Raw genomic sequence first — 13,546 nt, 5'->3', positions numbered from 1 at the left:
TTTTAAGATAGCGACCTTCATGTCTGTGATTGCGTGACCAGAGAGATTGAAGTGTTCTCTGACTGGTTTATGAATGTTATAATTCTTGACATCTGATTTGTGTCCATTTATTCTTTTACGTAGAGACTGTCCAGTTTGACCAATGTACATGGCAGAGGGGCATTGCTGGCACATGATGGCATATATCACATTGGTAGATGTGCAGGTGAACGAGCCTCTGATAGTGTGGCTGATGTGATTAGGCCCTTTGATGGTGTCCCCTGAATAGATATGTGGGCACAGTTGGCAACGGGCTTTGTTGCAAGGATAGGTTCCTGGGTTAGTGGTTCTGTTGTGTGGTATGTGGTTGTTGGTGAGTATTTGCTTCAGGTTGGGGGGCTGCCTGTAGGCAAGGACTGGCCTATCTCCCAAGATTTGTGAGAGTGTTGGGTCATCCTTCAGGATAGGTTGTAGATCCTTAATAATGCGTTGGAGGGGTTTTAGTTGGGGGCTGAAGGTGACGGCTAGTGGCGTTCTGTTATTTTCTTTGTTAGGCCTGTCCTGTAGTAGGTGACTTCTGGGAACTCTTCTGGCTCTATCAATCTGTTTCTTCACTTCCGCAGGTGAGTATTGTAGTTGTAAGAATGCTTGATAGAGATCTTATAGGTGTTTGTCTCTGTCTGAGGGGTTGGAGCAAATGCGGTTGTATCGCAGAGCTTGGCTGTAGACGATGGATCGTGTGGTGTGGTCAGGGTGAAAGCTGGAGGCATGTAGGTAGGAATAGCGGTCAGTAGGTTTCCGGTATAGGGTGGTGTTTATGTGACCATTGTTTATTAGCACTGTAGTGTCCAGGAAGCGGATCTCTTGTGTGGACTGGACCAGGCTGAGGTTGATGGTGGGATGGAAATTGTTGAAATCATAGTGGAATTCCTCAAGGGCTTTTTTTCCATGGGTCCAGATGATGAAGATGTCATCAATATAGCGCAAGTAGAGTAGGGCGTTAGGGGACGAGAGCTGAGGAAGCGTTGTTCTAAGTCAGCCATAAAAATGTTGGCATACTGTGGGGCGATGCGGGTACCCATAGCAGTGCCGCTGATCTGAAGGTATACATTGTCCCCAAATGTAAAATAGTTATGGGTAAGTCACAAAGTTCAGCCACCAGGTTAGCCGTGACATTATCGGGGATAGTGTTTTTGACGGCTTATAGTCCATCTTTGTGTGGAATGTTGGTGTAGAGGGCTTCTACATCCATAGTGGCCAGGATGATGTTATCAGGAAGATCACCGATGGATTGTAGTTTCCTCAGGAAGTCAGTGGTGTATCGAAGGTAGCTGGGAGTGCTGGTAGTGTAGGGCCTGAGGAGGGAGTCTACATAGCCAGACAATCCTGCTGTCAGGCTGCCAATGCCTGAGATGATGGGGCGCCCAGGATTTCCAGGTTTATGGATCTTGGGTAGTAGATAGAATATCCCAGGTCAGGGTTCCAGGGGCGTGTCTGTGCGGATTTGATCTTGTGCTTTTTCAGGAAGTTTCTTCAGCAAATGCTGTAGTTGCTTTTGGTAACTCTCAGTTGGATCATAGGGTAATGGCTTGTAGAAAGTGGTGTTGGAGAGCTGCTGAGCAGCCTCTTGCTCATATTCCGACCTATTCATGATGACAACAGCATCTCCTTTGTCAGCCTTTTTGATTATGATGTCAGAGTTGTTTCTGAGGCTGTGGATGGCATTGTGTTCTGCACGGCTGAGGTTATGGGGCAAGTGATGCTGCTTTTCCACAATTTCAGCCCATGCACGTCAGCGGAAGCACTCTATGTAGAAGTCCAGTCTGCTGTTTCGACCTTCAGGAGGAGTCCACCTAGAATCCTTCTTTTTGTAATGTTGGTAGGGAGGCCTCTGTGGATTAGTATGTTGTTCAGAGGTATTTTGGAAATATTCCTTGAGTCGGAGACATTGAAAATAGGATTCTAGGTCACGACAGAACTGTATCATGTTCGTGGGGGTGGAGGGGCAGAAGGAGAGGCCCCGAGATAGGACAGCTGCTTCTGCTGGGCTGAGAGCATAGTTGGATAGGTTAACAATATTGCTGGGTGGGTTGAGGGAACCATTGCTGTGGCCCCTTGTAGCATGTAGTAGTTTAGAAAGTTTAGTGTCCTTTTTCTTTTGTAGAGAAGCTAAGTGTGCGTTGTAAATGGCTTGTCTAGTTTTAGTAAATTCCAGCCACGAGGAAGTTTGTGTGGAAGGTTGTTTTTTTATGAGAGTATCCATTTTTGTGAGCTCATTCTAAATCTTTCCCCGTTTGCTGTAGAGGATGTTGATCAGGTGATTCCGCAGTTTCTTTGAGAGCGTGTGGCACAAGCTGGAAATGGCCCACCTTGATTTTCATACACATTGTAAGGAGAGTGGTCACTTTGGATAAGCTATTACCAGCAGGAGAGTGAGTTTGTGCGTGTGTTTTTTTGAAAGGCGGGGGGGGGGGGTGAGAAAACCTGGATTTGTGCTGGAAATGGCCCTCCTTGATTATCATACACATTGTAAAGAGAGTGGTCACTTTGGATGGGCTATTACCAGCAGGAGAGTGAGTTTGTGGGGGGGAGGGTGAGAAAACCTGGATTTGTGCTGGAAATGGCCCAACTTGATTATCATACACATTGTAAGGAGAGTGATCACTTTAGATAAGCTATTATCAGCAGGAGAGTGGGGTGGGAGGAGGTATTGTTTCATGGTCTCTGTGTATATAATGTCTTCTGCAGTTTCCACAGTATGCATCCGATGAAGTGAGCTGTAGCTCACGAAAGCTTATGCTCAAATAAATTGGTTAGTCTCTAAGGTGCCACAAGTACTCCTTTTCTTTTTGCGAGTACAGACTAACACAGCTGTACTCTGAAACTTATTCTCTCATGTCCTTCTTTATGCTGATACTTGTATGTCAGGAGTTTGTTTCTTAAACTATTCATTCAACGCACACCAACTTCTAAAATTATGACAGAAACGATAAGATTCACCAGTAAACTCAAAAACAATTCACACACTCATGCATGCTTTATGTTTAATGATAATTTCCATTACAATGCTCCATTATAGGCAATGTAAATGAAAATTTACCACCACATGGGGGAAACACACCGTAGAAAACTAAACACCAAGCCCTCAGTTCCTATTTATACTAATGTAAGCCGTGCACATAGAGATGGGTCTTTATACCTAATTTTTTATATTAATATATTTTCTTAATTCTAATTTATTATATGGAATCAAAGTCTGCACAAAACTTCATCAGATTATGTCAGATTGTCACCTGAAATCTGTAGCATTCTGTAGCTATTCATTTTACATTAAAAGCTTTAAACAACAGCCCAAGTTTTACTATATTTGGGAACATACTTACAAGGATGTGTAAATATTACATAATAATCATATTACTGTATGTACACCTATACTTCAACTAGGACTTCTGGCACAGGAAGTTATACTGGTATAAGGCAGGGTGTGAATTTAAACTGTTATAGTTATACCAGTGTAACTCCCGGTCTGGGCACTCATATTCCACTATAAGAGTACCTTTTTCTGGTTTAGCTTATGTTGTATTAGAAGTGATTTAAGCTAAGCTACAAAAATGACCCTTATTGTGGAATAAGTTTATACCAGTATAACTATTACAGGTATTATTGGAAAAATCTCCTGTGTATCCCTCACACATCTGTAAACCATTGTAGGAAAGCTTATCACCCACTCAACAAAAAGTTAATATTATGGGAAGTTTGGTGAAAAGACTGTTTCGTTTCCCTGGACAGTCATAACACCTCACAATGAGACTTCATTAGGTCTCAGAAACCAACTGTGATGGAGCTAATTCTTTAAATGAGAGACCTCCAAGGAAAACTCATGGGGACTACAGCAATTGATGACAATTCGTAGATGGTTGCTTTCCTCTGAATCAGTAATGAAACAATTGCCCAATATGGGATGTTGCCCTCTTTCATGAGAGATGTTAAACAAAGCTTCCAACTTCTAGCTGGTATAAATTCCAACATTTTTTGCTATTCTAACATGGATCATTCTGCCTAAATCCCCTATTCAGTTGAAAACGGAAACACTGCTCTTCATTTTCATTCCTAAATTAGGGCCCAGTGTTACTATGTGCTCATTAGAAGGGTGGCATAATTTACTCCAAATTTGCTGATTATATATAAATAGACATCATAGTTTGTCAAGAACTTTAAGATCCTCTATGATTAAATGTGCTAACTAGAGATAAGTAGAGATTTAAGTACTTATTTTTCTAAGCTGTTTTTAAGCAGCATGTTTCTTCTCCTCCTCCTCTCCCCTTCCCCAGAAGCATCTTTGCAGACACAGGGAGCAAGCAGTCCAGCATCACAATTCACTTCTGTCCATGGTTTGTTCCTCCATTAAACCCAGCCTGGTCAAATCCCTGAGTGCAATGTCCTGCCATCTAGTCGGTGGTTGGCCTCTAGGTCTGACTGATGTTGGTTGTGTTTGCATTATTTTCTGTGAGAGCCTATCATCTGTTTGTCTTGTACAGCATCCCCACCACTGTAATCTTTTGACTGCAGCCAATCCCGTACTTAGTTTCACATCCTACTCTCCTCCTAACTTCAAGTGTCTTAAAATCATTCCACTTTATACCTGCCATCTTCCAAAAAACTCTTATCTCTATTGTCTCCAGCCTTCTGATGTTTGTTTCATTTAATGGTGCTGCTTCCAGACCATAAAACGATACCATTGTTATATTGGTTTGATAATTTTTCACTTTCGTGAAACACATTTTTATCAGTGCATAATTTCGTCAACTTCTGAGCAGCACTTGTAGCTAATGTACATCTCCTTTTAACCTCATCTTTGCTGGAACCATCAGTACAGATGAAGCTTCCTAAGTGCACATAAGGTATTATTTGTTCTATGACTGTACCACTGCTGCATTTCTACATATTGTCCCTTTTCCAAGGTACAATATGTGCCAAGACAAGAAAGTAATTGTAAGTCCAAGTCAACTACACCCATTTCCAATGTAGGAAAGAGTACCATCATCAATTCAAATGTGTCTGACAGTTGTAGGATGTCATCTGCATCAGCTGAAGAGCTTAACTCTAGATCACTCAATGTCATGCCCTCCAACTCATCTACCATTCTTAATATCCAATTTAAGAACATGATGAAAGGCCATGGTGATTTCAGGCCCCCTTATTTTATACCAAACTTTGACTTGAAACAGCTGCTTAATTTACCACCAATTCTTATGGCACTCTGGGAGTTTCCATACATAACTTTTATAACTGCAGTTATCCTATGTGGAACTCCATAGGATTTTACTCCTTTCCATAATGCATCCTTCCAAACCAAACGCCTTAGTGAAGTCAATGAAAACAACAAACATCTTCAATTCCCGTTCTCACCCTCCCTCAAATAACTGTCAGAGTGGGTATATCTGAACAATGCAACTTTGACCTGGTCTAAAGCTGCACTGTTCTTCGCCTGCTACATCCTCAAAAACTGACCCTTAATTCGTTAATAATTATTTTCATCATTCTTCCTGGTACTAATAATAAGCCTGTACATCTATAAATTATTTGGATTGGGAGGATTGCTTTTCTTCAGCACTGATACAACTATTACCTTCAGCCAGTTATCCAGTACCTCCCTCATGCTCCCATACCTTTTAAAGTATTTCTCCTAATGCTTTGATAGCACTTGTCCCATGAGGTTTTAGCTGCTCAACTATTATATTATCTATGCCTGCAGCTTTCCCATTGTTTTAACTGCTTCACTGCTCTATTTCTTTTTCTGATGGTGATTCAGTGCTAATATCTATTCTGCCTTGCAAGCTGCCCTGTTCATCCAGCGTACATAGAATGCTTGCATCTGGATGAACTACAGAGTTCAGCACTTTGTCAGAATGCTCCTTCCAGCACTTCTTCAGCATTTGTCAGTTCATTGGTGGCCTCTCTTACCACTTGTATCATCGTCCTGACTGTGTTTCCATGCAACTTAACCTTACTGTATATATTTTACATTTTTGCTTCATTTTTATTATTTATAAAGCACTGCAGAATTGGTCTCCTTTACCAGTGGCTTCAGAAGCATTCCTTGAAAAAGTTACAAAACTTAGTTCAGTAGTTTAATACTAGGAAGTTCAAGCAGCACAAAAATCTAAACCAGCAGTTCTCAAATTGTAGTCCAAAGAGCCACATTTCTCACAATGGCAAAGGAGTCTTAATATTTCCTATGAGCAGCAGCCCAATCCAGGACTCTGAAGAGTACCAGAGAATTGGGGTTTTTTGTCTAACAAAAATTACTTAAGCAACTACGCACACCCCTCTTCGGTGCTTCACGTTTTTGTATATCGTTTCTATATGATCGTATTTGCACACATCAACATTTACGAGAGTCAGACAAACTGAAAGACAGACAACAGCAATAACCAAGGAAATTTAAAATAGATGAGTCTACAAGCAAATAAGGGGAGATTTGATACTTGTAAGCATAAAATGTGGAAGAAGAAGCAACCAGGCTTATATCTGCACCAGTCACATTAAAGCATCTTTTCCTCATAACTTTAATGCTACCCTGATATTAATTTTTCATATTAACCACTGCAGTTGGAGGAAAGATAAGGGAACAGGACTGCTAGGAAAGGTGATCGATGAAAGAATCCACCTCTGGAAAAAAAATTTAGAAGCACTGAATTAAAATATGGTATTTTGCCAGGTTAGTGGAACTAACCTATTATATCTTATTCCCTGCTGCATTCAAAGTCCTATATTTCATAGTGACATCCTTCCTCTTTCTAAACAGTGTAAAAAAAGTAAATCTTCCATACAGATTTTCACTAATTCCATTTGTACAGGAATTTCTTTTTAGTTTGAAACTATACTGCTAATGATGGGCATACTTTTTTTTTGCTTCCTATGCATTAAAAAAACTTGATTTTTCTAAAAAAAAAAAAAAAAAAAATCTGCTTGTCTTTCCCTTACAAATAGTAGGTATTTATAGTGGTGCCCACAATGTAGTACACAAAAATTAAGGAAGACACATAACTTGTCCCAAAGAGCTTACAATGTGATCTTTTCAGTTATCCTCTGAATTTTGAGGTCTTGCAACCTTTGATTGAAGGAGTAAGCATTTTTAATGTTTAAAAGATATTTTTGCCTGTAATTCCCAGGTTAAATGGGAAATGAAAAAGATTTAAACAGACTGAATAAAAATAATTTCCCCCTCAATCAGGTTTCACTTGTGTCTAATGTCAAGTTTACTAGATCTTTAGCTGTCCATGGAGCTAAAAAAAAACAACCACAGAGACTAGACCTGAATTTCTAATGCAAAGCAGAAGATACAAAATAGAGGTCCTTGTATACCCTTTACAGTGGGGTAGTCAACAGGCGGACTGCAGGCGAAATCCGGACCGCCAGACACTTTTGAAGGGACTAAAAATCTTTTTATTTATTTATGCTTACATCCCCTGTTGCTGCCTTTGAAAGCCCAAGCTGTCACCGTGGGGAAACATAAGTGCTACAGGCGATGTAAGTGTGGGTCTGACAGCCTGCAGCCCGGCCACCCCAGGCAGGGCTGACAGCCGAGAGCCCCTAGCATGGGTATAAACAGCAGTATAACCACTGAGGCACTGTTTAGGCAAGTATAGTGTAGACACACCTGAAGGGTGGAGGTATTTGTGCGAGTACATACCCTACATGGCTCTCTACTTGCCCAAGCCATGCCCTCCCATCTATCACTACTATTTTTAGCAGACAGTGGAATGCCCCCATAATCTTTGTAAACATGTTGGAACAGGATTCTAGGATTAAATGAAGACATCTAAAACTTCACCTCTACCCCGATATAATGCAACCCAATATAACATGAATTCAGATATAACGCAGTAAAGCAGCACTCCTTTGGGGGGTGCGGGGGGGGGGGGGGTGCTGCACGCTCCGGTGGATCAAAGAAAGTTCAATATAACGCGGTTTCACCTATAACACGGTAAGATTTTTTTGGCTCCCAAGGACAGCGTTATATCGGGGTAGAGGTGTATATATGGAGTATCATGGCTAAGAACAGTGACAATTTATAGTTTTCCTTAGGCTAATATTCTATACACTAAGTGTACAAAGTGTTCTTTTTCTCACATTTACTAGCTGTAGTTTTCATTCTCTCTCGTGAGAGAGCCAACACCATTTTCTCACCAAATATACACAAGATGCTGTTTCAGAGTAGCAGCCCTGTTAGTCTGTATTCGCAAAAAGAAAAGGAGTACTTAGAGTCTCTAAGGTGCCACAAGTCCTCCTTTTCTTTTTCAAGATGCTGTGAAATCCTACAGTATTTGTTTTCAGCTTTGCAGAATCAAGATGACAAAACCTCAACTACTTGTGGCTCAGAAGCCAGGAGAATAAGCACATACTTGACAGTATTTTAGAATCTTGACACAGAGATGAGTCCCCGGTATTTGGAAATTGGTCTTACTTTTTCAGAATCAAATCATCAATATAGAGACCATAGCTTATCTTTTCTCCCATGTGACAACTTTGCTTCACAAACTGTGGTAAAACTACAGCAACTTTATTAGATGGAGAAACTGTATGTTTATTACACATTAACCAATACAATTCATGCACAGTAAACTAGTAAGTAAAACAACTAAAAATACATATATCAACATACAAAATTTAAGCAATGTAATATTCAACATTTGGTCACTATAAATATTTTCAATCTTATGTTACATAGGGAAATCGATATTAACAAAACAGATAACTTTGAATCTAAATACTCTGTAAATACATTTCACATCCGAGCAATACTGACAGAAACTTTGTCAATAGCAACTACAGTCCCATTATTATTGAGCCATCAGTTAAAAGAGCTCCTTTTCAGTAATCTAAAGAAAAATTTAGAGTTAACTGAAGATAGAGGAGTTGGAATCATCCATCAAAGCTCTATTCTGTAGAAACCATGATGTTCAACCTCAAGGGTGAAGCCTATAAGAGCAGGCAACAGCTTTTTTGGCACCAGGACCAAAGCTATGGAACTCATTAGAGAAGATAAAAATGCCCACAAAACGCACTGCCTTCAGAATGAAAAATAAAACATATGTATTTGATTTAGCTTTCTCACAGCTACAAGTAAAAACAGTAAAGAATGAGAAAAGGAGGAAGAGAAATAAATCTGTTAAGAGATAGCCCCAGGAGTCCTGGGAAAAAACAGAGGATAGTTAGATCATTGGCCTACAGTGATTTGTGTTCTCCCCGAGACATTCAGATACTAAGGTGACAGATGCCTATGCCTATTTAAGATGATGTCTCTTTCCAATAGTCTAAGAATTATACACAACAACTCTTTTCAGACAGGAAACATCGCCTCCAGAAAGCCATTTCAAATTATAGGATGTGGCAAGAGCAACAGGGAATGGCCAAATTAATTTTCCCCAAAACAGAAAAACTACAAAGAAAAGTGTAAACAGAAAAACACCACAGAACAAGGTCATTTCTTCTGACTCTGCAGTGGTTCCACATTTCATTTTTAACAACGTTTTCTGTGGAAGAACTGCCTAGTTCCAACTGACTAAAATGTTGAGCTATAATTTTTTTAAAATAAACAAACATTAGCATGATGGGGTCCAGATCCAGAACTAGGGCTCCTACATGCTTCAATAATACAAATAAATAAGAATAGTGCCAGTGCCTACAATATTAGCACACATATCTCCTTTCAAGAGTAGCCACTACCAGTTACAAACACATGATTTAATATGCAGTCAATGAGTATCTCAGTGTTTGGCAAGAAGTCTGGCTAGCCTTACCCTGTACTAAAGTCAATGTCCACTTCAACAAATGTATTTTGGCAAAAATGAAACAGTTATTACAAAATACATACGTGTTTTACAGGGTACAGACTGTGCCTTTTGCATTTGACCAGTACCTAGCACATTTTGGGCACTAATGGGGACAACTAATAATAATAATAAAAAGAAAACACTAGGGCAAAACGAGTAAGTGTGCCATATCAATTATATAGCAGCCGGTCAGAATTTGTAAGGCAATTTCCATGCAAAAAAAGCAAACATCATTCTGGGATGCATTAGCAGGAGTATTCTAAGCAAGACACGAGAAGTAATTCTTCTGCTCTGCATGATTAAACCTCAACTGGAGTATTGTGTTCAGTTTCAGGAATGATGTGGACAAATTGGACAGACTCCAGAGAAAAGCAACAAAAATGATTAAGGGTCTAGAAAACATGACCTATGAGGAAAGATTGAAAAAACTGGGTTTGTTTAGTCTGGAAAAGAGAAGACAGAGGGGTCATGATAAAAGTTTTCAAATATGTAAAAGGTTGCTACAAGGAGGAGGGGGAAAATTGTTTTTCTTAACTTCTGAGGATAGGACAAGAAACAATGGGCTTAAATTGCAGCACAGAAGGTATAGGTTGGACATTAGGAAAAACTTCCTAACCATCAGAGTGGTTAAGCACCAGAATAAATTGCCTCGGGAGGTGGGGAATCTCCATCATTAGATTCGACAAGAGCCGGTTAGACAAACACCTGACAAGAATGGTCTAGATAATACTTAGTCCTGCCATGAATGCAGGGGATTGGACTAGATGACCTCTCAAGGATCCTTCCAGTCCTATGATTCTACCTTCATACTGTATTAAAAAAGAAAAATATCAGTCTTCACTAAACCTGCATGCAGTGTAGTTGTAGCTTGTTGCTTTCAGGATCATACAGAGACAAAGTGAGTGAGGCAATATTTTCACTAAACGTGGACAGTCAGGGGACTGTCAATGGAATGAAGCCTTGCCCCCTCCAAATCTTGGTTACTATTTTGTCTGGAACAGATCTGAACCAACAATTTTCATCAACCAACCCAGCTTTAACATCTAGTGTCTTAGCTGGAGTGAGTGGATAGTCTGTCCAGCTCACACTAGCATCCACATCAATTTGCAGCCTGACTGTATCAACCAAAACACTGAGTGGGAGTGTCTACCGAGGAAACTTGCCACAGCACCCACTAAGAGCTTTCAAATCAGGTTTAATACAGTGATGGGATAAAATAGGGAAGAATATTGCCAGTGAATGGCCTATACTGTACTTGGAGAACTTTTCAGCCTGTAGGGTTGTCAGACAAACACCAGGTTAATAAGTTCGTGGGGGAGGGGGGAGAACGTGGGCGGAGAGAAAACAAAAAACTTTCCTGTGTACCATGTAAGCCTTAAAACACTGCCTTCATTCTGACAGGTCTCTAAGTTGAAGGAGTCTTGGTTGCAGAGTCATACACCTGGGCAGTCGCTGCCGCTTTCTAGTAAAATGGCTGCTACCAGGAATGAACTTGTTCTCTATTTCCATTAGAAAGTTGATATTCAGCCAGCACATTTCACAGCCCACCCATGCGGGTAGCTTTTTTCTCTGTGATGAAGTAGACAAAAGGCGAGGCGGGGACAGCTTTCGCCTGACACCTCCCCACACACACCCCGGCAGGGAAAGTGGCTGGCGCGGCCTTTACTGCTGTCACTTGAAAGGTGGCGTGAGACAAGCCTCTACCCCGGGGCGGAGTACGGGGCCCGTGCAGCTCGGGTCGGGAGCGCCCTTGGGGCCGGCCTGCAGCTAGACAGTTCCCTACCGAGCGGGGGGACCGAGGCAGGGCCCAGCCGCCTCCTCTGCCCGAGCGGCCGCGGTCAAACCCGCACGGGACGCTCGGCCCCACACAAAATGGCTGCTGCGGGCGCCTGTGAGCTCACGGGGAAGGGGAGACCCGGGCGCTAACGCCCCGCAACCTAACGGGCCAGACCCGCTCCCTGCCTCCGCCCTCCCCAGCGTCCCCTGGGGGCTCCCGCCCGGCGGGGAAGGGAGAAGCTCAGACACTCCCTCGGGCGGGCAGAGGAGCCAAAGCCGCAGCGCGGGGAGCCCGGCACAGGAGCCGCCCCCCATCCCCACTGCCGGGCGGGCGGTCGGGCGGAGCGGGCCCCGGGGCGCGGCCGGGATCCGGGGAGGGGAGACACAAGCTTTTCCTGTTAGGTGAAAGGTCAGGAGAGCGCGGAGCCGCCGCCCGCCCGGGGAAGCCAGGACGGAGCCGCCCGCCCCGGGACAGACAGATGGGGCCGCTTCCCCGGCTCCTGCGGGACGCGGCGCGGCGCGGGCTGGGGAGGGGAGGGGAGAGGAGGGGTGAGAGCCGCCCCCAGCCGGCGCAGCGCCTCTAGGCCAGGCCCCGCATGAGCCGCTGCCGAGCCCGGGGGAGGAAAGCGGCTGCAGGCCAGCCCGGCCGCTCTCACCTGGCGGGCCCAGCTCCCGGCGGCCTCTCCTGGGGGGTTATTTGTCGGTGGCGGCTCCGGCTCCGGGAGGTCAGAGTTCGTGACCCCGCCCCTCCGCTCCGCGCGGCGCTCCGCCCTCCTTGCGCCTGTCCCCGACTCGCGCCTGCGCACACAGCGAGCCCGCTGGGAGGGGCGCGTGCGGAGCGCGCAGCGCGGGGACGCCGGTGGGAGGGAACGGGAAGAAGCCAGAGTGGGCGGGGCGAGGAGACCAGTGGAGGGGGCGAGGCCCCGGGAGCCACGGGCGGTCGTTGGGCGGGGCCTGTCCCCGGCACGTGTGGTTCTGCAGGCGGGAGGGTGGGGAGAGCCGGGCTCGGCGCGGTCCCCGGCGGCCGGGAAACCCCATGAATAGGGGGCGGGGCTGTGGGGCGCCGCTTGCTTTGAGGAACCCAGGGCAGAGAGCAGTGGCATCCCTCCGGGCACAGCCCCTTACTGCCGCGGGGAGAGGGGCTGCTCTGGGTAGCCATTAGTCAGTCCTGGCCACCTCTGACTTGCAGGGTTGTCAGGGGTCTAGTTGTTGACCAGAACGGCCACTCAGAAAGGGACCCTGGTGGCTCCAGTCAGCACCCTGAACCCCCGCCCTGCCCCCCAATTTGTACAACTCACACCCAACACCCCTCTAGGCTCACTCCCAGGTGCCTTCCCAGCAATTTACTTCCCTCTCCCTCAGCACCTCTGTTACCCGACTCCCCCAGTCCTGTGCACTGTTTTGAGGGGTGTGGGAAATACATTTCTGTACTGTAGTTTAAATGAATTATTACTCAAGAGTTCTGTATTAATACGCCTAGTATGGACTCTATTTATTAAAAAACATTTCCTGAATCTTTTTTATTTTCTGTATTGTTACAGACATACTGGCTGACAGGTATTTTGAAATAAATTACCCAAATAATTGAAACTGGCATGACTATATTGTGTTACTTTGACAAATAAAATGTGCAGAATTTTAAAATATTGTGTGCAGAATTCCTTCAGGAATATGTAGTCAGCCCCCAATCCAAGGTAAAAAACCACGTTTTGCCACGTGAACGCTGTTCCAGCTGAATCTGTTTCTAACATCCTGTGGGCAACCAGCATGGGCCAACCTACTGGACGGTCTAACCAGGTCTATACTGATCATTACCTGTGGAGCTTCAGCATTGGCATGCACATCTCCTGCTGGCATCCATGTTTTAACCTGGTTTTTCCAAATTGTTCTGACGGAGAATACTGCTCCAATGGACTGCTCTATCTATGCTTTGGTAGGATGTGTGTCCTCAA

The 13,546-nt window shown here is 43.9% G+C and overlaps 1 protein-coding gene across 10 annotated transcripts in view; it reads right to left on the bottom strand.

The window, feature by feature from the left end:
* NR2C1 (nuclear receptor subfamily 2 group C member 1) overlaps window positions 1-12,715 on the bottom strand; it is a 102,139-nt gene extending 89,424 nt beyond the window's left edge. For 3 of the 10 annotated variants that reach the window (XM_048835557.2, XM_048835562.2, XM_048835560.2), the window contains exon 1: window positions 12,251-12,360. Coding sequence is in view for 2 of the 10 variants with exons in the window: in XM_048835555.2 (XP_048691512.2) it covers window positions 12,251-12,697 (447 nt within the window). In the remaining 8 variants the exon portion in view is untranslated. Of the gene's footprint in view, window positions 1-11,183; window positions 11,203-12,250 lie in introns of those variants that run through there. The other 7 variants (XM_048835555.2, XM_048835556.2, XM_048835558.2 and 4 more) reach the window with 5 other exon arrangements.
* Window positions 12,716-13,546: the final 831 nt, after the last annotated feature.

This window comes from Caretta caretta, chromosome 1, assembly GCF_965140235.1.
Source record: "Caretta caretta isolate rCarCar2 chromosome 1, rCarCar1.hap1, whole genome shotgun sequence".
In the NCBI taxonomy this organism is placed as follows: domain Eukaryota; kingdom Metazoa; phylum Chordata; order Testudines; family Cheloniidae; genus Caretta; species Caretta caretta.
Note: the sequence above shows the minus strand (reverse complement) of the source record. Positions and strands in the feature narration are given on the sequence as shown.